Source organism: Microtus oregoni, unplaced genomic scaffold (genome assembly GCF_018167655.1).
Source record: "Microtus oregoni isolate MIOR12 unplaced genomic scaffold, Mior012 000023F_ref0000262, whole genome shotgun sequence".
Classification (NCBI taxonomy): Eukaryota; Metazoa; Chordata; class Mammalia; order Rodentia; family Cricetidae; genus Microtus; species Microtus oregoni.
The window spans coordinates 19,494,353-19,520,085 of record NW_024543082.1 but is presented as its reverse complement, the minus strand read 5'-3'; the positions used below and the strand labels follow the sequence as shown (position 1 = coordinate 19,520,085).

Below are 25,733 nucleotides of genomic sequence, written 5' to 3'. Positions count from 1 at the left end.
ATATGTATGTATTTAATAAAATATACCTACATGAGAAGAATAAAGATCAAATATGAGAAGCTAGAATCCATAAACTTGAAAGAATCTGAGACTTTACCCCATTGGCCATGTTCAACAATACTAGGAAAAGACAAAATGTCCCCACTGGAGATAAAAGACCTATCACCACACACAATATTAGCATTATTGCTCCTTGCCCAGTATTCTGAACGAGACACGAGTAGCCCAAATGGATGCCTATGTGCATGTAGTAAGTTGCTCTACAGGAGAGGAACCCCACGATCAGAGTGTCTAAATATTTTACAACAGGCAAGAAACCTGCTTGTCTTTGTTTAGCTCTAGAGGGAGGCATTGTAAGCTTTATGATATTATTTGCTAAGCAAATATCCTTAAAATCACGAAAAAAAAGGAGAAAAATTTTCAACCAACCCTTTTGTGCAAGAGAGCCATGAAGGACTGTCTCACACAGCGGCTGCTTAAAGGGATGGCTGGAAAGGACAAAGGTGATGATAAGCAACGGCATTCTAGTCTCTGTGTCACACTGAGTCTTCGCACAAATGTTTGTCTCATTCTTTTCTCTACTTGAATGTTTATCTACTGTGCTTTGTAATAACAGAAAGAAGCCTGACATTCTGGCCTTTGTGTTTGCTTCCCGCTGAGCAAAGGAGCCCCAGATGAAGCTTGGCTTGTATGTAGCAGCAGCGGCTTAGGCTGGATTCGGCATGGGTAGATTCGAGTCCTGGGATGACCACAACAAAATATCGCAAACCAGGTGCTTCAGATAATAGGGATTTATTCTTTCCCATTTCTGGGACCTTAAGACCAAAGTGAAGGAGGCAGCAGGGCCTTACTCCCTCTGAGATGCAGGTATATGCAGGTAGAGTCCTTCTTTGCCATCCCTTCGCTCACAGCTCCATGATCTTTCTGCACCCCTCCCCTCAGCTGGCAGACTTTGCACGCCTCCGTACCTTCACATACTTTTTTGCTTTCTGTTCACATTTTCCTCTTCTCTAGGGGTCCCAGCCATCCTGGGGTAGGTCCCATCCTAATGACGTCATCTTAACTGACCACACAGGCCAAGATCTACTTTCAAATAAGTTCAGGCTCACAGGTTCCTTGGCTATGAGATCGCAACATAATTTTCTGGAACAACGGATCAACCCAGAACTCAGCAAGTCATTCCTCCGGACTCCACCTTTAATCCTGACCGTACTCATCGGTTGTTATAAGAAATTAAAATGGACCCCAGACCTGAAGAAGCCCTGGGCAGACAGAGCCAGGTAGATGGCCTGTGTGACCTTACCCTCCTTTAGTTTTTAAGCTGTTTGCTGTTGCTGACTATATGAAAGAAACTTAAAGAAGCTCAATCAAGAGCTACAAACGAACTCATAGAAGAAGCGGCAATCTGTCAAGTGTTTCCTTTCCTTCCTCAGGTCCTTCGATGGAACACCTGAACCACTTCTACTTTGGATCCGGCGAATTGAAAACAGCCATCAGCTTGGCTAACCTCTCTAGTCCTGTTTTGTGTCTCGGCTTGCCCAGCAACATGACCAACACTCTTGGAGGGTCACAGCTGGGTGATGAAGACAAGACCCCTGAGACAGTTCATATGTGATTTGTGTGAGAAGGCTAACCCCAAGTAACGCAGCCTTCAGGCCCGAGTCCTGTTCTCCTAGAGGGCAAAGCACCACCTTCTGAGGGTGTCCTTGCCACGCTTCCCTTACCTGTGGCCGGACCCACTGCCTCAGTCACAGTGTGCTTCAGCGTCTAACCGACCCCTGTGATGGTTATGTAGGACTTGTTAAAAGTCTGCCAGCCCAGTTCAGCTTTGGCAACGATCTTTTCCACTCTTGAGGCGCAGTAAAGAAAGATGTGGAGAGCTGGGTTTTATTTGTGTATTTATTTTTATGGCACTAACATCTGTGTGGCCTTGAACAAATTGCTTTCAACTTTCTGGATGGGCCTTAGACTCCTCAAATATAGCGTGAGAACCACGACAGTCAGACTCTTCACTTTCCTGGGTAGTGTCACCAATTGTGTGTCAGACGGTGTGAGGCAGTGTGTCTGACCCGCAGGATAACCGGAAAAGGAGAAGGAGGAGGAGGAGGAGGAGGAGAAGGAGGAGGAGGAAAGGAAGAGGACGAGGAGGAAAGGAAGAGGAGGGAGAGGAGGAGAAGGAGGAGGAGGGAGAGGAGGAGAAGGAAGAAGAGGAAAGGAAGAGGAGGAGGAGAAGGAGGAGGAGGGAGAGGAGAAGGAAGAAGAGGAGGAGGAGGGAGAGGAGGAAAGGAAGAGGAGGAGGAGGAGGAAGGAGAGGAGGAAAGGAAGAGGAGGAGAAGGAGGAGGGGGAGAAGGAAGAGGAGGAGGAGGAGGGAGAGAAGGAAAGGAAGAGGAGGAGGAGGACGAGGAGGAGAAGGAGAAGGAGGAGGAGAAGGAAGAAGAGGAGGAGGAGGAGGAGGAGGAGGAGGAGAAGGAAGAGGAGGAGGAGGAGAAGGAAGAGGAGGAGGAGGAGGAGGAGGAAGAAGAGGAGAAGGAGAAGGAGGAAGAAGAGGAGAAGGAGGAGGAGAAGGAAGAAGAGGAGGAGGAGGAGGAGGAGAAGGAAGAAGAGGAGGAGGAGGAGGAGAAGGAGGAGGAGGAGGAGGAGGAGGAGGAGGAGGAGGAGAAGGCAGAGATACTCCACAGATGCTTGGGTTCAGATGCAGAGGAGCGCTGGGCCATCAGTCAGTCACTATTGACTATCTGTTGCCGAGTGGAGACAGGCTTACAAGCCCAATAGCAAAGGAGAAAGAGCCATCCCACAGAGGATCTCAGTTTCCTTTTACAGCCTGGCTTCTAGGAACCGCTCATTCATCTCATTGAAAAGAGCAGCTTATCCCTTGGGGCCCACTTACTTCTTCCACTTTCAGATTCTTAATGTTTTCGATCCAGAGCCTGTCTCTAGGAAGACTGCTGTATAAACCATGTCATTCTGGTTTCACCATAACATCAATAACCTAGATAGGAAAACATTTCTATAAGCCTTCATCATTTGATTTATGGTCAAAATGTTGTATTAGAAGCTTCAGTTCCACGCACTCAGGGAAGCTATTAAGAGATGTGGGACTGTGGGCGGGCCAGGAACACTGCACAACGCAGGCAAGCTGGCAGCTTTGGGACTGTCTTAGTTCATTCTGTAAATATTTGATTCCTCTCTGTGTGAGGCATTGTTTGGATAGCAGTGTAGACTCCCTTCGTGAAGATGGGTGGTTTGTATGTGGAGTGTTAATTCAACAGGTCACTTAATTTACTTGGTGGTATCTAGGGAAGAGTACAGAAGGGACTTTGGGAAAGATGTTTTCTAAAAGCCAGAAAAATGGGGAGGGAGCAGAACAGGAAAAAAATGGCCAAATAAAGGGAATGCCGTTGTTGACAGAGGTGAGCGGGGAGAAAAGAGAAGGTGAGAAGCAGAAGAATTAAGAGCAAATTCATTTGTCTGGGGCTTGAGGTGCAAGCAGGGCTGTCACAGTTGGTACTAGTGGGGTCTATCTTGTTAAGAAGGCTGGAGCATTATCCTGAGAATCGGAAGACTGTGAAAGGCTTCAAATGTCACTGTCTTGTAGCCACCGACCCTCTGGAGAACCACTGTGGGTCCTACTGCTGCTCAAGAGCTGCTTTGTAGCAGTCTCAGTTCTCAAGTGGAAGAGTGGGCGGGGCAGAGCTGGCTGGCTGCACCAAGGGTGTGAGCATGTGCAGAAAGAGTCTAGCGGGATGGCAAGGGGGCCACGAGAAGTCGGGTACCTGTGTTCCACTCGTGCAGAGGAAGGGCATTTTCCTCTAGATGGCTCCCCCGACAGAGAATGCCCCAAGCAAAACATGGATGCCGGGTGGTCAGTATGCAGCTAAGTTGCCCTGTACTTGGTACCTCCTTTGCGTGCAACACCAGAATTGTTGTTCTACAGAGCACACTTGGGAAATGGTGTCTGGGTATTTTCCCAGGAACTGGCATCAAAGAAATTATGTCCAGAAGACTGAAACCTGTCATGGGCCACCTGCCCCTCCCACTCCAAGAGCTACACCTCTCTGTCCCTGCCAGGCTCACTCACAGGTTCTGCATGAGTTTCTCAGTTCCAGTGGCTTCCCGCTGCCTTTAGCATCTCCAAGCTCCATTTCTGCTTGAGAGCCAGCCACCCATGCTGGCTGGACATCCTCTCACCAAGCTAAATTTGTTCATCTGCGCATGGCTTTTTCGCATCTTCATTTTCCCTGCTCCTTTCTTTTTGCCTTGGTCTTGTGATGGCGATAAAGAGGTAAAAATAACTATTTTATGGTTTGAGACCAAACCCAGGGGTCCATCCTCTGGATTTTTTTTCTATACTGACTGATTGCATTACAGACAAATTCCTTCTAGAACCATTTGAAGGCCTACTTAATTAATGCTCTGAAAACAGAACCTGCTAGAAAATTGTTATGATTTTAAGAGTGCTGAGATGATGTTTATCATCCTTTTATTCTATAGTAGAACTGCTTGATGGATGTCATTTATAACTTCCAATAAGTATTTGTAAATGTTAATATTACCATGGAAATTGACATCTTTCTAAATAATATGGAACTGACCATCTACAAGTCCTCTTCAGAAGGGACCTTAGAAAGGCCACGTTGAAGAGCATAAATCATTTCTAATTGTGCAGTGACACTGGGGCAGAGGTGACACATCATCCTTGGATTCTTCTCTTACTATCAGATGACAGCCATGTCTTTAGTTGGTCATAGATAAGGTTGTGGCACCTCAGCTCCCCTCCGTGCCATCTGAATCTCTCTCTGTGCTAGGTCTGCACAGTCCAGCAGATGTTCTCGCCTGAGCATGATCCACAAGGACTTGTGGTAGAGCCGGCTTCAAGCCAACACAGCATCCCAAACCACTGAGTGTTTCAATGGCACAATGTTGTATGGATTTTGTGGGTTGCCTAGGCTACCTAGGTTGTCAAAAAGGCAGATGATGGCCCATGCTCAGTAGCCAGATGCATCTGCTTGGTACTTTCAACTCTGAGCGAATGATACCACGATGAAGATAGAGTTTATACTGTGCTGGTGACAATGACAGCAACAGAGTACATTGTGGTGACAGCACCTAATAACAGGGAAGGCCTTGCCAAGCCGAGCTTCCCACTTAAACCCCTATTCTTCATGATGGTTGCCGTAATATCATGAATCTTAGTCTTCTTTGGTCTCAAATGATGCCAAATGAACCCAGGTTCATGACCTACTCAATATCGTGTGTGTGTGTATGTGCACTCGTGCATGTGGGTGCACACACATGGGTATGGAGGCCAAAGGTCAACATTGAATGTCTTCCTCTGTCATTCTCCACCTTCTTTTTTGAGATGGGTTTTTACTGAACCTGGAGCTCAACAATCGGCTAGAATGGCTGGTCAGTGAGCTCGGGATCTGCTTGTTTCTGCTCCCTCTGGGCCCTGGGCTTTCAGATACTCCCTGCTACCCCCATCCTTTACATTGTGCTCGGTGTCTGAACTCAGGACCTCATGTTTGTATGATGAATGCTCTGGAGACTGAGCCATTGCCCTGGTCCAGCCTTCCCACTAAGCTCTCAGCTGTGCTAGCCAGCTGGTTCTTTCCTTTTAGCTAAGAATCTTGCTCTCTCCCATGTCACCTTTCTCCCATGTCATTCCCCTGACACCTCACAGGTACTTTGGAACTCCTCTATAAATCTCTCCAAACTTCTGTATGCCTGGACTGCCCACTGTTTAGCTCTCTTTATCCCTCAACTGCGGCCCTTTGTTACCCAAATAAACAATGCTTTTCTTCTGAAACCTGTAATTCTTCCCTTTTGGTAGTGATATTGTGGAAGCAGAGGGAAGACACACATGTGTTTCTTTTATCAAGTGGTGGAGAAGAATAAAATAAAATTGTGACATTCCCATGTCAGCACCCATAAAATGATCCCAGCCGGGAAGTTAATCAAAATAGACTTGAGCTGCACTGTCTGCAAGGCAGAGCATCTACAGGGACGGAAACACTGGGTTAGTCCTGCTTGTTTGTTATGGTTTGTCTTCATAGCTGTTCAGTGAGGACCTAGAAATACTCGTTCTTAGGAATAATAATTACTCTGAAATCACAGGCTGAGCGTGCATGCCTACAACAAACCTCTCAGGCCTTCCCAGGCCCAAGGGTAATGCCTGGAATGGCTGAAAACTGCCCTTCTAAGCTCTATAGGAGGCAGCAGAAAGTCGCAGATGGCACCGGCCATGGTTCTCTGAAACACTGAAGAAAATCTGCCGTTTGCAGTTTGAATTTGTGTCTACCCTGCTCGTAGAGGTGTCCAAACAATCCATGCGGGGAAACAATGGCCCAAAGCCTCTCGCTTCATGATCCAGTGAATGCCAGGAAGTTAGACACAAGGTTTTTAAGTTGCGTAATGAAGAGAAGCGAATGAAAGCCTGACCTTGGTATTTCGAAGTTATTCTTGTTGTTAAGGATCAGTGTAGCAGCTGTGCTCTTCTGGGAGGTGGGAAGATTCTGTGGAAAGATGCTGAAGAAATGCTCTCAAGAATTCAAGTTACATTCTTGAATTTCAAACTATTACATGATTTTCTTTTTTGCTTTTGGAGGGGGTGGTGTCTATATGAAGCCCCAAGTGGCCTCAGCCATTTGGACTTCTTACCTCAGCTCTCCAAGGGCTGGGATTGCAGACACAAGCCACTACATATAGCACAACATTTTGGATAAGAAGTTATTAATATCTTGCTTGCTTTAGTCTTCGTCCATGTCAAGTGGGAAGAGATTGGATGACTTAAAAGATCCTTTGAGCCCTTAGGCTAAACCTCTTTCTTAAGGTTTTAAAAGATGGTCTTAGTAAGAACAGAGAAAAGCTGGAGCTAGAGAGTTAGCTCAATAGTTAAGAGTTCTAATTGCTCTTCCAGAGGTCCTGAGTTCAATTCCAAACATTCACATAGTATCTCACATCTATAAAGGAATCTGATGTCTTCTTTAGGCATGTAGGTGAACATGCAAACAGAGCGTATATACTTAAAATAAATAAATAAATAAATGAATAAATAAATAAATGTTTTTTTAAAAAAGAAGAAAAGAGAAAAACCTCAAATGCAAGTCCAATTACACGTCTGAAGCTAAGCATACCTAACAGATAACCAAGTTGAAGAAAGGAAGTACCAGTGCATGAAATCAACACAGACACTTGCTGACTGAAAAGAAAACGTAATTTCCCTCCTCTGTCACGGGTATGATTTAAACTCTGTAGCAAAATCTCAACAACCGGGAGACTCTCTCTGTAGTATGGTAACCATTTGCCATGACTGTGAAAGAAGAAGTAAGGAACAGCCAAGTGATGCAGCACTCGGGAGGCAGAGGCAGGGGGATCTCTGTGAGTCAAGGCCAGCCTGGTCTACAGAGCTAGTTCCAGGACAGGCTCCAAAAGCTCCAGAGGAACCCTGTCTCGGAAAACCCAAAAAAGGAAAAAAAGAAGGAGCGACACTTATCTCCTGGGATGAGTGAGACAGAAGATCTCTAAGAAAGCCTCACCCACTGGAAAGCACATCCAGAGAAGAGGGGGCACCGCCATGGCTGATCTTGCTGAGGAACAGTTTAAAAGCCAAGAAGGATGAGGAAGGAATATACAGACATAAGTAAGACACATGGGGGGAAAAAGAGAAACTAGAGAGTATTAGCACTCAGAGGTAGCGGCAGCAGAAGAGGAGGCTGAAGATGGTGAGGAAGAGCCCAAGCAGCAAGTGCCGGTTCAGCATTTTTCGGCACGCAGTCATGTTTTTGCAGTAAACAGTGTTGGAACAACTGGGCAACGTGGGCAAGGTAATCCAGAGCAGTGGTTCTCAACCTTCCTAAAATTGTGACACTTTAATACAGCTCCTCATGTTGTGATGACCCCCAACCATAAAATCATTTCACTGACACTACAGAACTGTATTTTGCTAATGTTATAAATCATAATGTAAATATCTGTGTTTTCTGATGGTCTTAGGTGATCCCTGGGAAAGGGTCTTTCAGCCCCAAGGGGTTGTGACCCACACCTTGAAAACCACTACTCTAGATAGAACCCTTATTATATCTTCCATAAGAATTAAGTCACTTGGATCATATAGCTAAATGTAAAATGCAAAATTATAAAACTTCCAGAAGATAACACAGGATAAAACCTAGGTGTTTTTTGCTTTGGTGACAACTTTTTAGATATGACAATGTGTTGCGGGAGGTCCTTCCACTCCTCCAGCCTATAGCCGCTTTTTTAAAGGGAGAGAGACCACGCTCCAATGGGCTGGTATCTCAGCGGCTATAGGCTGGAGGAGCGGAAGGACCTCCCGCAACAACAATCAAAGTAGGATACTTGGCAAAAAAGGTTGATAAATGGTACACCATTAAAATTTAAATGCATGCCTTGCAGATGATAATGTTAAACACATAAAATGACAAGTAGGAAGAAAATATTACAAAACACGTTTTTATCAAAGGGTTGGTATCTCACATCCACAAAATAAAGCTCAACAATAATGAATTGAAACTTTCAATTCAAAAATAGTCGAAAGGTCTAAAGCATCACCTCACCAAAGACGTTAACCATATGGTAGCCAAGCTTAGAAACTGCTCAACAGCACATGTTCTGAGTTCGCTGCCCATGAAAATGACGAGCAGCATCACATGTCTATGGGAGGACTGGACTTCACAACACTGGCCGCAAACGTTCTGAAGCTGTGGGGCCCTGGGGCCTCCTGTTCTGCACTGGGGGGAGCACAAAGTGATCACTTTGGAAGATGATGTTCACAGATTCTTCAAAGCTAAATATAGTCTGGCTGATCCAGCTCACACATCCACATATTTAAAAAAAAAATGAGCTGGCCAGGTGGTGGTGGTGCCCATCTTTAATCCCAGCACTTGGGAGGCAGAGGCTGGTGGATCTCCAAATTCAAGGCCAGCCTGGTTTATAGAGTGAGTTCCAGGGCAGCCAGGACTACACAGAGAAACCCTGCCTCCAAACAACAACAACAAAAGCAAAACAAATTGAGTTGAACACTTAGATCTACACAAATATTTACAACCACTTTATTCATAATTGGCCCAAACTGGGAGCCATCAATATGTCCTTCAATGAGACCACAGAAAAATGGACTGTGGTTTATCTAGATAACAGAGTATTGTTTAGCCCAAGAAAGCCAAGAAAGATATGGGGAAACCCTCAATGCACGCTGCTGAGTGAAGGAAGTAAGTCTGGAAGCCTATACATTGAACGGTTGCAATTGTAGATGCCAAATCTACCTTTGACATTTTGGGGTCCTGGGTAGGTTCAAGAATTAAATGGACGTATATAGATTAGTAGCAGAAAAGCACACAAAGTCAGTGTGTGTGAAGAGCCTTGCATTCAGTAACGTATGAAGGGCCTCATGGATACATGAAGTTCTGAAGACACACTTCCAACTGAGAGGTGAATAAGGTAAACTGAAAGTGATTGGGTTTGGGTAACTAGTTGTTCCAACAGACTACTGGATAGGAAGGGAAGGGTTTGTCTACAATATTTGTACAAAATTCTTCCTGCCTCACCTAGCCATTCTTGATGATAAAGACCCTATTCTTTTAATACGAGGAGGGTACATTCCCCGTGTGATTTCATTTCCTGCTTTTACAAAGTAGAATGAGGCTTCAGAGTCCAGTTGATCTTGCATCCGCTGTTTCTCAAGGGCCTCTAACTGGAAAGAGAGGGACAGCATGCCGAAGACACATATTTTGAGGTTCTTTGGCCCTCCTTTCAAAATGATGCTCTGGGGTTGTTAAACTTTAGAGATATTTGGGGGAAATATGCCAGTATTCCAGGAGTTTAAGGGAAGATAAGAAAGCTATAATTGTCAAGACACAGGGGGATTTTTTTTTTTAGGAGAAAAAAGAATTGTGTGTGATAACAGCAGTGGATCATGACATTTCAAACTGACGGGAGAGACACTGATGTAAGCCATGGATCAGTGGACAGCGAGTGCAGTGATGTAGCAATATTGGCCATCGCCCGTGCAACAACACATCACTGCGGGTTATTAACAGAAGATGTCAAAGAAACTAGGAAGAATGCATGTGTTCTGGCTTTCATTTTTATTTTATTTTAATTTTGTTGTTGTTGTCCACACAAGGTTTCTCTGTGTAACAGTCATGGCTGTCCTGAAGCTCACTCTGTAGACCAGGCTGGCCTCAAACTCACGGAGATCCCCCTGCGTCTGCCTCCCAAGGGCTGGGATTAAAGTTGAACATCACCACTGCCTGACTCATTATTATTCTTGCAGGTCCGGGATACAAACTGCAAGTTCCCATAGCTAGAGACGGCTTTTATTCACTTCATAATGCTAGATAATCTTATTTGCAACCATTTTTAGAAATAAAATGTTTTACCAAAGCACTTGGAATATTCCCAAACCACAGGTGATCAATTTCCCAAACCATAGGCGATCCGCACCACTTGCTATGGCAATTCTCTCCTAAACATATGCTGTCATTCCTGACCAGCCTTGAGGCTAACTATAAAGAGCAGGGGTCTGAAGAGAGTTCTTGAAAATGCTGGTCTGAGTATTAGCTGCTAAAAAATCTTTTCGGTCATCTAAAGAGAAAGCAAATGTCCCAGTTCTGGCAGCCGGGACATGGAAGTGAATTACTATAGCTTTCTTATCAGTAAAGACAGATTGTTTTCAGCATCCTTGGGCTACATTTGCGGTAGAAGCCACCTCCACTCCAGCTCCACGCTTGTTAAAACAGTCAGTTGAAAAAGGCCCTATTCAGTCTTGCACAAGATCAGAATCTCCACGTCCTTCCTCCTAATAGGATCTGTTTCTTTGTCTGCTGTTATCACGCAAACGGAATGAAGGGGTAAAAACTTCAGCAAATAATTTTGTTCATCTTATCACTAACAGTGTGTTGTTTGCCTGGACTTTTGAAACAGGGTCTCACTCTGTATCCCTGGCTAGGCTAGAAGACCATCTGTAGCTGAGGCAGGCTTTGAATTTGTAGCAATCCTCCCGCTTTTGCCTTGCAAGGATGGAGATAATATTTAAGCGCTGCTAGAGGCCAGTTAGCATTTAAAATATAATGTACATCTGCTGCATAAGACTGCCATTCAGTTTTACTTCCTCAGATATGAAAAACCATCTTTACATTGCTAATTACATTGATTTATTTGTTTGGCGGTTTGGGCATGCACAGGCTGTAGAGAGTTTGTGGGGGTCAGGGACCACCTTGGAGAGCAGATTCTCTCCTTCTACATGTGGGTCCCCAGAATCGATCACAGGTTCTCACGCTCAACACAAGAGCCTTTACCCACTGAGCCGTCTCATCAGTGCCAAACACTCTTTTTGAAAATACAGATCTATTGCTTTTGTGTAAGTTTTATACACATTCCTAGAAACCAGCTTATCTAAGCCAAAGGATCTTACATGGAGGACTTAATAGAATTTGATGTTCTTACTACTGACTCTAATTTTTAAGCAATATATATTCTCATTGTGCCTCCCCCACCCATTAAATAGCCAAGTAATTCACTAAGAAAAACTTTAAATTTTTCCATTTTCAAAAATTCCAAGAAAAAAATATAACACTTATCAAAACTGCTTTTATAAACCTGGTGAAATGGATGACTGATTCTGCATTCTGTTCTGGCGGTCTCGTGAGATGGTTGATACTTCTCCCTGCAGATGTTCTCACTCAGATAGGACATTCGCTCTGCCTAGGAGCCATTCCTGCACCACGCTCCTACTGTGTACACACGGAACTTCTGTTAGGCCCCAAGCTAAACAGCGCATGAAGAGCCAGCCAACATACTCTGGGATGCTGCTGCACGACACCCCGTAATAATATGAACATCAAGGGGTCAGCTCTGTTTGAAAAGGAGACAGAAACACTGGCATCTTCCAACAGCAAAGAGATTTCCAGGCGTCATATGTCCCTCCAGGTCTTTCAGACTGAAGTCAGCCAGGGAGGACGCAGAAAAGATACCGAAAGCAGCCAGCTGAGACCACAGCTGGGGACAGGGCGGTAAATCTTTGCATATTGTTTCAGATGTTTAAAATACGCTCTCAGAAGAGACCATCACAACAGTGAAGATAAAACAAAGAGCAAAGCCCCGAACAAACCCACACCAGCACAAACTATTGATGTGCTGCCCAGCAGGACTGATAGCAAGAAAGAACAAAGGGACTGGAAGTCAAGTTCAGCCACGTGCACATGGCAGGGACGCACAGAGGGAGCGCAGCGGTTGGGAGCCAAGCCTTCTGAGCAGTGGGAAGACCTATAGGAAGCATTCCAAACTGGAACACAAAAGTTAGAAAACAGTCAACTTTACATTTTTTTTTGATTGATAAAACAAAGAGAGGTTTTTGAGGGTAGTGAAAGTGTTTATAAAGACACATCTCCCAAACTCTATGTTTTCCCCAAGACTATTGCTTTTTAGTCAGTTACTATCTTTAGGTGTAAGTGAAAATATTTTCACTGTTCAATGTTTAGAAGATACATTAAAAAAAATAGCTACAGCCTTAGTATCTCCTAGAGAAAATGCAAAGTTTATCGTATTTCAGAGACCACTAATAAAGACTGATATCATAAAAAGAATTCTGAGAATTCCGTAATCCGTGACTCGACTAGGTAAAACCGTGCATCTGAAATAGTTGGAGAATCCTTGCCTTGGCGGTCACAGGGAGGATTAGCTGCACTAGTCTGGCTTCCAGATTCTCATGGGGGGCGGGGGAGGAAGTGCTTGTCCTTTTAACTGCACATTCAAAACTGAAGCTTACCATGCTAAGTGGTAAACCTCCAGGCCAACCTCCATGCTCACCCTCCAGGCCAGCTACCAAATCCCAAGTACAACAAGGAGCACAAGGAGTTACATCTCGGTACAACTGGCAGCTGACCTGGAGGTTAAGATGCAAAGATAATCAATCTCAATAATAACTGGTAATGGGAATCTTTTGGGTGATTCCCTGAAAACCACTGAAATCTCAAAACTGGCACGATGACAAGACCATTTGACAAACCAGCATAAATGGGGCAAACCTGACAAGGCCGCATCCCTAGATAAGGAGCTACATTTGATTGACAAGTGATGGCTGCTCATGAAGGGAGGAGCCCCTGGCAGGTTATCTAATCCCCAGTGGTCAGCCCTAAACACATACACATGAGCAACACTAAATGGGCTCAGCAGGTTGTATTTATGTGTGTATGTGTGTGTGTATATATACATATATATATATATATACACACATATACTCATGTATAATAATTAAAGAAGAAGAGGTCATGAAATTGAAAAGCATGGGGGGCATGGGAAGAGTTGGAGGGGTGGAGATGTGTAGTGAGCCGGACAGGATCGCCATTACAAGATGGCGCCGACATCCTGTCTTGTTGGAAATAAACAACTCCACATTTGGCTATGCCTTTGAGAGCGGCGTGTCCCCCGCTTCCCGCATGCGCGGTGGATAAGGGTCCTTGAGCCTATCCTGATGCGGTCTGGTGTCAGCTGTTGGTGGCAGCCAATCACAGGGCAACCCATGTGCCAATTCCCTATTTAAGCAGCTGCCTCAGTGCCCTCGGCCCCTCGCTTCCTGCCCTTCCCTTCCTACCCCTCGTTTCCTGACCCCTTCGCTTCATGCTCTCTCTCAATCAAGGGCACTCCAGTAAAGCGTGATCTGAGTAGAATTCTGGTGTGGTGGTTGTTCTTTCTCGCCAGTCCAGAGGTTCGTCACAGAGATGATGTAAATACAGTGCTTATGTATAAAATTCCAAAATCAATTTTTAATTAAAAAACAAACTTTTATGAAAGGTCATAAATTTATACATTACTACCAATAAAGAAAAAGAAGAAGGAGAATGCGCAGAGGACAGAAACAGAAGGTAGTGAATGAAAAAAACAAGGAAAAGACATGACTGCTCCTAGGTGTGGTGGAGGAGAAGGTTTATTGTGGATAAAAGGGGGAGCACGGCCAGAGGCAGGGACACGTAAGGGAGTCCAGAGTGAACACCATCAGACTGAGCTGTTCCATGTGAGGAGAGGGGGTAGGGAAAGAGAGGGGAAAGAGGGGAACCAGGGGCGATAGCCAGGAGTCCCAAAAGAGAGCAGACAAAAGGGACCAGAATGATCCAAAATGATGGGATTATATAGGGAAGGGCAGCCCAGCCTCTGGGCTGGAGAAGTTTAAGGGAGAGGGAGTGGGTATGCCAGCCGGGAGGGCCCCCTGAGAGGTTGGGACTGAGGATGCTGGGAGAACCTGGTAGCCAGCATCCACTTTGATATGTTAAATCAGCACCTCAGCCATTTGTCCCAAGGTTTGAAACTCAAGGGTTAGACCTTTACTGCCACATGCTCTACAGATAAAAAAAAAAAAAGGAAAAACTAAAAACAAAACCAAAAACAAAACAAAAAACAGAAAAACTAACAAAGTGAATCAATTCTTAAACTTCAGAAAGAGCCTAACACTTTAATAGTATCTCGTTACCAATAGAACTTGCCGTGTGACCTTCGGCACAGCAGCTGGGTGGTGCTACAGTAAGCTTCGTTTACAAGGAACTACACAAACAGACTGTTCCTAGGAGCTGTATGGTTTGTGGTAATATTAATATCCCTAGTTAAAACAGACGCTTTCTCACTGTGGGAGAAAGAGTATGTATAGCCAAGCTTAGCCTGTTGAGAACCGGGATTTGGAGTCTGAAAGGGGAGGTAGATGGGATATCAGTGAGAGCAAATGAAACTTCAGGTTTCCAAATCTGACTCGGAAGTCATGATATTGGTCAATGATACAATGCATCCTTAGATCTTCCCATGGAGAGGGCTTGGAAAAGTCGTTATCAACAGTGGGCAATGAGGAACTCTAGTTCTTGTACGATGGTCTCCAAAAACTAGTTCTCACTGTGACTTGGCCTTCTTGAGCCCGTGCCCGATGGCAGGTTAAGAACAAGAGCAACAGTCACAGTCACAAAAGCAAGCAAGAGATCAGGCGGGTGTGTCAGCTCACGCTTGCAACCCCAGCACTTGGAGCATCTGTAGCTCCAGGTTACTCTTGCCTACATAGTGATTTCAAAGCCAGCCAGGGCTACAGGAGATTTCTTTTTAAAAATCAAAGCAACAAGCAAATGAATAAACAGACCTGTCAAAATAAATCAGAAACTAGCTTGAGCTGGCCTTCAATCCCAAAGGATGGGTTATTTTTTTTTTAACCTTAAGGAAAAATAAAAGTAACAACGACCCAAAATGCATCAAGTATGTCTAAACCAATAACGGATACCTGTGCAACCATTAAGGGGTGCGAGGGAACAAAGCCAATATTCTCAGGTTTGGCAAGTGAAGAATGAAACACTTGTCTCGTGCTTTCTTTATAAGCAGCAACTTAAGCTAACCAAACAGCCAATGAGAAGCTGCCCATTATAGGCCTACAGCTCACGATAAAGAATCTTGTCAGAGCCGGGCGGTGGTGGCGCACGCCTTTAATCCCAGCACTTGGGAGGCGGAGGCAGGCGGATCTCTGTGAGTTCGAGGCCAGCCTGGTCTACAAGAGCTAGTTCCAGGACAGGAACCAAAAGCTACGGAGAAACCCTGTCTCGAAAAGTCCAAAAAAAAAAAAAAGAATCTTGTCAGAAAAGAAATCAGGTTACTCGTCTGTGTCCAAAACACCTTCCCCCTTCTTTCTGCTTCCTGATCATAGCCTTTTGAAGCTCAGTTTCCTCCAACTGAACTGCATGCAGAATGTAGGATTTCTCTAGAACTTAGTAGTTCTTGGCTCAGGGACGTCCAATAAAATTAAAATATGAGCTATATGCCTGTTTAAATATCTGCTAGAAGCTAGGTTGAAAAGGCAAAAACAGATAAATGAAATTAACTTTATAAAAACAATTCATCTGGAGGTGGGTTGGGTTGAGACAGGGTTTCTCTGTGTAGCCTTGGCTGTCCAGCTAAACTAGCTCTGTAGACCAGGCTGGCCAAGACTCACAGAGATCAGCCTGCCTCTGCCTTCCACGTGCTGGGATTAAAGATGTGCACTACCACCGCCCGGCTGATTCAATCTTAAATATCTAAAAATCATCCCATTTAAACACACACACACACAAATCAGCAGAATATTTGATATTGTTTTTATATCTAGTCTTTGAAATCTGGTGTGTGCTTTATGTATCAGTTCAGACTAGTCACGCCATCTACATGTGATACCACAAACTTACAGAATCCATTCTATGACTCGGTCTGTAATCAAGCTGTGCCCACCACAATATCAGTTCCATAACCGAAGTGATGTCAGCCCCTAAGCACCCTCATGGCCTACTGAGGTCATTTTCACAGTGAAAGAGAAATGGGGGTGGTTGCTATGGACTAGACACTTATGTCTCGCACCTCACTCGAGTCTTCACAGGTTGAAACCTAGTCCCCCCCCCCCCCAAATGATGTCTGAAATGGAGCTTTGGGGGAAGTAATTAGGTCACAGGATAAAATCCGTGCCTTTATGAGAAAAGACCTTGAGACCTTGCTTCGCGTGAGGCTTGCCTCTCTGCACTCTTGCCCCTTTGTGGATGCAGCAAGGGAGTGGCTCTCTGCAGGCCAGGAAACAAGCCCTTCTCAGACTCCAGATCTGCCAGTGGTACGTGCTGCTGTAGGGCTGTTCATCTAGATAACGTGTTAATGAGATAGTCCTCCCTCCAACAAGCAGAGGCTCTGTTTAGGAGACTGTGGGAGGACAACAAAGGTTTCTTGGCCTCAGTACACAACGAACCAGCATGCCCTGGCTTGTTCCAAAAAAGGGAGAACTGAGGCTACCACATCCAGGTTTTAATGTGTGCTGTGGTTATGTGTCAGCATCCTTGCTATGGCTACACAGACCCCAGGGTATCACATTCTGCAGATGCTTGAGCACCATTTAGAATATCCACACCATTTCCTACAACTCATGCATATCCCTATGTGTAGTAGGGAGGTTTTTTGTTCATTTTCCAGCTGCCCAGACTCCTAAAATAACCACACAGAAACTGTATTAATTAAATCACTGCTTGGCCCATTAGCTCTAGCTTCTTATTGGCTAACTCTTACATCTTAGTTTAACCCATCTCCATTAATCTGTGTATGGCCACGTGGCAGTGGCTTACTGGCAAAGTTTCAGCATGTCTGTCTCTGGCAGTGCTCCATGGCTTCTCTCTAAACTCCACCTCCTTTCTCCCAGCATTCAGTTTAGTTTTCCCCCACCTACTTCCATTCCCTGTGCAGGCCCAAGACAGTTTCTTTATTCATTAATGGTAATCACAGTATACAGAAGGGAATCCCATATCACTTATGTATTCTTGGAATCACCTCTGCATTACTTAGAATTGCCAATGCAGTGCAAAATATTAATAAACAAAATTATACTAAACTGGAAAAACTGAAATAATTTTCTTTAAAATATAGACCTAGAAATGGGTGTCCAGTGTTTCCACACTTATTCAATATAGTGCTTGAAGTCTTACCTAGAGAAGAGGAAGACAAAAAGAGGAGTACAAACCAGAAAAACAAGTCAAATTATCTCTACTGCAAGCAATATGGTTTTGTACTTTGGTGAAAGCTTGTAGAACACTTTATCAGGAAAGCTGAAGGATACGAAATCAACAACAAAATGGTAGTTTTTCTATATGTCAATAACAAATTTGATAAGAAAAAAAGTGGGGAAATATTCCACTCACCACAGCTTAAAAATACCTAAACAAGAACATAAGAGACCTCTACACACACACACACACACACACACACACACACACACACACACACTATGTAGTTTTAACGAAAATTATGCTGTTTGAGTTGAAACCCCCACCACTACCACCACCAAGAGCCATAGACTCTAACAGCCCCAATGCCAGGCATGGGGGAACCTCCATTCAAGTCGCTGATCAGGGGACTTGAAGACACTCCTCAAATAAAATGGCCCACTGCTGTTACCCTTGGCTGCGTCCCAGAACTTGAAGGTAAGACCCTAGTGCTGAAGACACCACATACTTTGGACAGGTGACCTGGAGGAATCCAGTTGGAACTGGAACTGCTCTGGGAGCCATCTCCCCGAGGATTAGCTCCATAACATCAGAAGGTGCTATACAACCTGTGAGGGTAGAAAGAAAACAACAGTCTACCCAGCTGCAAAGTCTATGAACCACAATAATGACAATCATAGCAAATGTCCCCAAGGGTACAAGAGTGGTACTTAATCGTTGGGGCATCTGATTGGACTTAGGGGCCACTCGATGGGAGAGAATGTATGCTTGGCCCTGAAAACACAGACAGCTACCTGGTCATGGACCCCAGAGGACTCAGTGCTGATGCTCTCTCAACTGCATTATAAACACTGATCCTTATACTCACAGGGAAGCCTAGTCCTCACCCCCTCATGGAAGAAGCTCTTTTTCTTAGTAGATGGAGGCCATCACAAAAAGCCACAACTGGTCAAAACACAGAAGACAACTGACTGTGTCAGGTGTCCCACACTAGTTGATTTATCGACAACACCGTCCCTGTACCTAAGGGTCAGGGAACATTAAGGAAGTGGAGGCAGAAAGATTGTAAGAGCCAAGGAATCACGATGTCTACCATGAGGCAATGTCCTTACGTATGACAGGGAAGCTGAACCCGTGAAACCTTTAAAATGTAGTCGCCTAAGTAAGACCAGTACGATGACACCATGGAGACAGACTCTCAGAAGGCCCCACCTCTAGATGAAGAGCTACAATTAATAGACAAACTAATTAATTTCTGCTGACAAAAGAAGAAGTAGTCTTCTCCTGAGATGAGCACCCGTGGTAGATTATCCATTCCTACGTAGTTAGCTCTACACACACACACACACATACACACACACCCAAATTAAAGAAGAAGTAATGAGCCAGGTGGTGGCAGTGCACACATTTAATTCCAGCACTTAGGAGGCAGAGGCAGGCAGATCTCTGTGAGTTTGAGACCAGCCTGGTCTAGAGAATTTGTCCCAGGACAGTCATGACTGTTACACAGAGAAACCCTCTCTCTAGGGAAAAACAAACAAATAAAAAAAAAACAAACAAAAAATGTAGTGAAACTGAGGGGAAGAGGGAGAGGGTATACAAGAGAGTAGTTCTAGAGGGAAAAGAAGGGTTGGGAATGATGTAAATGCAGTACTTATATATGAAATTCTCAAACAACTTAAATATAAACCATTTCTAGATTCTTCCTCCTCCCAAAAATAAGAAACCAAAAAACAGATTGAAGAAGACACTATACATAAGGTAGATGCTTATGTCTATCTCCTGGATAGGCAGAGTTAACTTGGTGGAAATTGCTATATTACCAATATGTCATCTGTAGAGTCAATAGACTACCCATGAAAATTTCAATGACATTCTTTGAAGAACTAGAAAAAAAAATGGTAAAAGTTATATGGTAAAACAAAAAGACCACAGATAACCAAAACAATCCAGTGCAGAGAGAGAACAGCTGGAGGTATCTGACAAAGAATACCAGATCTCAAATTACACTAAAGTGACAAAGAATACCAGATCTCAAATTACACTAAAGTGACAAAGAATACCAGATCTCAAATTACACTACAGTGCCATAGTGACAAAGAAAGCATGATGCTCAAACAAAACGAGAGGTGTAGATCGATAGAACATAACAGAAAACTCAGAAGTGAACCCACGCATTTTATGGCCATTCATTTTGAAAAAGGCATTAAAAACATACACTGATAAAAAAAAGACATCCTGGTTAACAGATGATGTTGGCAAAACTTGATACCTACCTGCAGAAGAGTAAAATTATGTTCACATCACTCATCCTGCACAAAAATCAACTCAAATGGATCAAGATCCTTGATTTAAAACCCCGAATTCTGAAACCATTCCAGGATAACATAGAGAAGACACCTCCAGACATAGGCACAGGCAAGACCTTTTCGAATAGGACTCTGGTAACAGAGGACAACCCTAAGAATCAACAGACCAGACAGAATTAAATTAAGGTTTCTATACAGCAAAGGAAGCTATCAGCAGAGTGAACTGTCGGCCACAGAACAGAAGGGCACACTTGCCATTTATATTTCAAATCAGGGAAAGAGGTCTTTGCATGTAGAGCATACAAAGATTGTAAACATTGAAATAGGAAATGACCCCTGCCAGTCAACAAATGGGCTAATGAACCAAACAGACACATCTCAAAAGAAGAGACACGAATGGCCAATAAATTGTTTGGCATCCTTAACCATCAAAGAAACGAATATTAAAGCACAGGTTGAGTGTTGTGGAATATTCCTACACACTGTGTGAAAATGTATTGTTGTGATAGGTGTAATAAAAAGCTGATTGGCCAATATACAGGCGGGACTTCAGGGCAGAAAGAGAACTCTGGGAAGAAGAAAGGTGGAAATGCCAGACAGATGCAGAGGAAGCAGGACGTGCAGGGTGGGAGGTAAAAGCCACGAGCCATGCGGCAGCGTGTAGAGGAATAGGAATGGGTTAATTTAAGATGTAAGAGCTAGTTAGAAACAAGCCTGAGCTAAGGCCGACATTCATAATTAGTGAGGTGTTTCAGCGTCATCGTTTGGGAGCTGGCCGGTGGGACAGAGAAAGACCCATTACAGTTGAGATTCCCACTCACCCGTGTCAGAGTGGTTGCTGTTCAAAGCGCTAATTCAATGCCGGGTGGCAGGGACAGTCAGATCTCTGTGAGTTCGAGGCCAGCCTGGTCTACAGAGCAAGTTCCAAGACAGGCTCTAAATCTACATAGAGAAACCCTGTCTCAAAAGACAAAACAAAAAGAACATAAATGCAAAGGGTACGAGAAAAGAGGAGCCCTTATCTGCTGTTGGTGTGGGTTTAAACTGGGCGTCCACTACGGAGATTTCTCCAAAAAGTACACATAGAGCTATCATACGGCCCATCTATACTGCTCCTGGGCATAACCAAAGAACTCTGTAAGTCAGGCAGAGATTCGCTCACATCCACATTCACAGATGCTCAGTTCACGATAAGGAAATGCACTCGCACTAGATGTCATCAACAGATGAATGAGTCATGAGCATGCGATTCATACACACAGTCAAATTTACTCATGGGTAAAGAAAAATGAAATTATGGAACTTGCCGAAAAATGGGTGGATTTGGAAACTGTTACACTAAGTAAACAACTCAGACTCAGAAAGACAAATACTGCACTAACTTTTCATAGACATGTCCAAGATTTTATTTTTTTGATGTGTACTTATGCGGGAGTGGGTGTAGGTATAGGTCATGAGACCAGAAAGGGACCATAAAAGAGAAGAAGAGGTTTTCAGGAAGAAGGATAACAGAGTCCGTGATCTGAAAGTAGAAAGGGGCTACTGGGGACTGAACAGGAGAAGGGCAGAATGGGGGTGCAGCCGGGGGTGCAGCCAGGAGACAGCGGAGAGGCAGGAGGATGGACCAGCTTTGCAAACAAAGCTAAGTTTGAAACAACACAATGAAACCTATCACTCTGTACACTCATTTAAAAACAAGCAAATGGTGGGCAGGTAACAAAAAGAGATAAAGGCTTCAGCTTAGTAAACAAAAGCGATGTTTCCCAAATGCTGTAGCCTATATGGAATTCTGTTCCTGCAAGCCTCAGAGAAGGCCGCCTGCTGTGCACAGGTTCCACTTTTCTATATGGGTTTTTGATGGTGAACCAGCCCCAGTGGGCACAGAGTGTTCCTCCCAGTCCCCACGACGGTGTTCTCATTTCCCTAAAGACTTGTGTTTGCGTCCTTGTCCCAGTCAATTTATCCCAGTGACTTCCCTGCAAGGTGATTTCCTGTTTGGTGGACTGAGCCCTGTGGTTCAGCCCCTGTTTGCACAGTGTAACTCTAACACTTCCTCTCCAGAGACATGCCATGAAGCTTACCTTGCTCAGCCTGAACGTTCAGCCACTGATTCCTTTATTTGTCTAGAAACTGGTCAGTCCATCCTTTCGGTGACTTTTTTTTTTTTAAATGTCAACTTCATGTTTACACTAGTCCCGGCCTCAAGGCATATCAAACTTTTCCTGGTGCCGAGTTCAGCTAGAGTGACACAAGCCAGGTGACATCATTCCGTGTGGATCCATGTGGAGACGCAGTGGCTGATGGGAAAGGCCCAGAGCAAAGGCACCTGCCCCCTCCCCTCTTACTAAAGCCTGAATTTTAGACTTCTTTCTTCAAGACAAAGAAAAACACAATGACAAACAAGAATGACTTCAAAAGAACAAAAGATAAAAACTTAAACAAACGAAAAACCTGGACCCACCCCCACCGTGCAAACTAAAATCTTGACCGGAGGAGGGTAGTGGGAAACGACCCCAAAGGCCTGCCTTACCAAACCCAGGATTCTCCTCTCCACTCGACCGATCTCTATTTAGCTCCTCAGTAAGTTCGGAGTTGGAAGTGGAGGTAAAAGTTGTTCAATATGGAGCAGCAATAAAAATTTAGATAGTGGTGGCCAGCATTTGGGACTGTGGAGAGAGGGAGTGGCCAAGATGAATTGGAAAGGAAGAGGTCTCCCCGGGAATCCTTCCTGCCCTCCATGGGGGATCTCTGGTGAGTTAGTACAATAGTTATCGCTGGTCTTTCTGGTTTAACCCACCTCTTCTCTTGTGCTTTCTTTCCTAGGACTAGAAACATTTTAGTAAAACTTCTAAGGCTTGCTTATAGTTGTTGATTTTTTTTATTGTGCTGTGTGGAGACGGTCTTTAAACTATCACCATTGTTTCATAAAACGAAAAGTGCTTTAATGCACTCATATGCAAAATACAAAGGACACAATGGAATATTTTTTCCAATATTTAATCTTATTTGACTTCATCTTAACTATTCCTTAGGCTTTTATTCACTTTTTTATTTAGTTTTACAGAAAACATTTATAAAGCTCTGAAATATGGAACAGAACATGATTGTGCTCCTGGCCTCAATATCTCAAGTGTCCAAGGAAAGTCAAGCAGATGATCTCAAGTACAGATGTCTCAAGTACAGACGGAACAACTTGTATGGGGTCGAGGGACTTTTGCAATAATAAGGGGGAAAGGCAGAAGCAACATAAAACAGCGGTTAGTCCCCCAAAAGGGATGGTGCATGCCTGTAATTGACGTTGCTGAGGCAGAGGAGGACACAATCTAGGCCAGCTTGGTCTACATAATGGGACTCTTAGCAAGCAAACTGGAAAGAGGGCTCAGCCAACAGGAGTACAAACTGCCCTTCCAGAAGACCTCATGTCAGTGCCCACCACCTGCCTCTAGGCTCACAATAGCCTATAACTCCAGTTCCTGGGGGTCTGGTGCCCTCTTCTGGCCTCTATGGGCACCACACAAGTACATTGGTACACACACACACACACACACACACACACACACACACTCATACACCCAGATAAAATAAAAACAAAGAAAAACAAAATCTCATTTGTTTCTCAGAAGAACTGCAAGGAACACCACAGCCTGTCATGTTCCTCTTTGCACATGCTGTTTGATTTAGGACGAAGCTGGCTCTATACCTCAGAGACCCTGCGGTTTTCAAGACTCTCATCTAGTTACAGGAAACCACAGAACTAGGGTCCTATCTTACGTGTAATACATCAACCAGCTGGTGCGCACCCCACACTGGGCAAGCAGGAGTCCCCTGTGTGGGGTATGTGATTGAATGGCTTCGCACACGTGTAGGAGTTGCAGGAGTCCAGCAAGGCGAAGGCTCTGCTGCCATGGGGACAATGCCATAGGATTTGGTGTCAGGCAGGAGATGGGGGTACTTGGGGCACTTTCTCAAGACACACAGAAAGGCACTGGAGAACAACGGCAGTCCTAAGGAAGGAAGTTTTTGGATTGTGACCCTGAATGAGGCTCAGGGACAAAAAGGTATTCCTATCATCTGGTTCTGAAATGTCCCCAAGGGGGCAGGGAATGCCGCCTTGTGAGGAACGCAAAAAGCGTTGTTATACGAGAAGATACGAAAGGAGGTACACCGGACAGCCACCCCTCCTAAAGGTATCTGATTTGAAAGACAATATAAATTACGTGCATTGTCTTACATTATATAATCACCTAAGTCAGAGGCATGGTTGATGAAATAATTCTCTTTCCTCCTTGCCCCACCATAACTCTTGTCAAACGGATCTAGAACTTTCACATCAATTTTCACCCTTACGGATAATCAAAGCCTGCACAGATCACCTGAGTGAGCCTGAGCATCGCGTTCCAACGTCTTTGACTCAAAAAAAAAAAAAAAAAAAAAAAACACCCGAGTACACAGTGTGGCAATGGTAGCGAACGCAGGAGACTTGTCCACTCTCACACACTTTCCTTTCCATTTCAGATTCCATCCCCGTGTGCCATCCGTGTGCCATAAGACAGAAGGATCCGCAGGGGATTAGGAACAGGTTCGTCCTCCCCCGCCCTCCTCCGATAGCCACCCAAACATTCTGGAAAAAGGCCCAACCTGAGCCAGAATCCGTAGAGGATGCGGGTCCCAGCGCCTCTGCAAAGCTCAAGAATGGCAGCGATCAGGCTGGGGTGGGAGCGAGGTGAAATCTAGAGGCGCCCGAAGCTGGTGCTGACGCTGAGACAGGGTCGCGATTGCCTCACAGGAGAGTGGCAGGGAGAGGGGTTTTCAGGTCCCCGAGGTCTCCCTTGGTTCATCCTGGGTGCAGCTCGGCGGTCTCGGAAGTTTGAGTCAGCCGAGAGAGCGAGCTTCTTACCTGGCCAGGGTGGCTGGTGTGGTTGAAGGAGTAGATGTGTTCGGTGCTGAGGTTCACCACCCCGTTGTAGACGTGATCAAAGTCGGCGGCCCTGGCGGGGTCGCGGGGATCACGGAGCAGCTCTGGGGACTGGGCAAAGGGCTCTGCCGGGTGGCCGGGGACCGCTGCCCTCAGGAGCCAGGGCAGCGCGCAGAGCAGCGCCAGCCGTGGGCAACCGAGCATGGTGGGTGCCGCGCCCCGGGGGCCCGGAAACACAAGCAGCCCGAGCAGGGGGCGAGCACGGAGATGGTCCTTCCAAAGTCGCCTGCGGAGCTGGGCTCCGGCTTCAGCAGCTGGGTGGTGTGTGACCGAACGCCCGCAGCAGTCTGGGGAAGAGCAGATCAAATACTGATGTGCCACCTGGGGTCTCCAAAGGAGGTCACGCGTATGGAGTAGGGGTACCGCGAGACGTGGGGACCAGCGAAAGCTGCTTTCCCCTTCGGCTTTGAAGTCTTCCTCTTCTCATCGCTGAGAACCCTCCACTTACCAGAGAGAATGTTCACTGATCTCTTCCCTCTTAACCGCAAAACAATAACAAACCCCACAGAGAAGTCGCTGCTAGTCTAGAAGAATCTATGTGACCAGCCATCAAGGAGGAAATCGGGTGCAAGATATAACGAATATGCTCTCTAGCTGAAGGCACGCGAACAGAAAGCAAAAGAGTGTGCCCTCTCAAGGGGGTGCCCCGGTTTGCCTTCCTTTCCGCTCTACCTGCAGGACTCTTGCAGGTGTGAAATGTCTGGCTATCCGCCCTGCTCTCACAGAAGCCCTTCTCAGACACCTGTTATTTCCTTATTACTCTCCACAGAGACTCAACGTCATCTCTCCCTTGCCATATGTGCGTGTATGTAAATATGCACAGTTACAAAAAACACATATGATTAAGAGAACAGTCCACAGCTCAGCCTCAAGACTGCTTCCATAAGGGATCAACCAGGGTTTAGTGGCCGTATTTAGGCAGATACCTTTTCTTTCCACCCAAACCTCTTGAGCCTTTG

General features: G+C 45.0%; 1 protein-coding gene across 4 annotated transcripts in view; it reads right to left on the bottom strand.

Moving 5' to 3' along the window:
• Sidt1 (SID1 transmembrane family member 1) overlaps nt 1–25,517 on the bottom strand; it is an 88,719-nt gene extending 63,202 nt beyond the window's left edge. For 2 of the 4 annotated variants that reach the window (XM_041673021.1, XM_041673022.1), the window contains exon 1: nt 24,697–25,515. In XM_041673021.1, the coding sequence (XP_041528955.1) occupies nt 24,697–24,918 (222 nt within the window). In that variant the 5' untranslated portion in view covers nt 24,919–25,515. Of the gene's footprint in view, nt 1–24,696 lie in introns of all 4 variants that reach the window. The other 2 variants (XM_041673024.1, XM_041673023.1) reach the window with 2 other exon arrangements.
• Nucleotides 25,518–25,733: the final 216 nt, after the last annotated feature.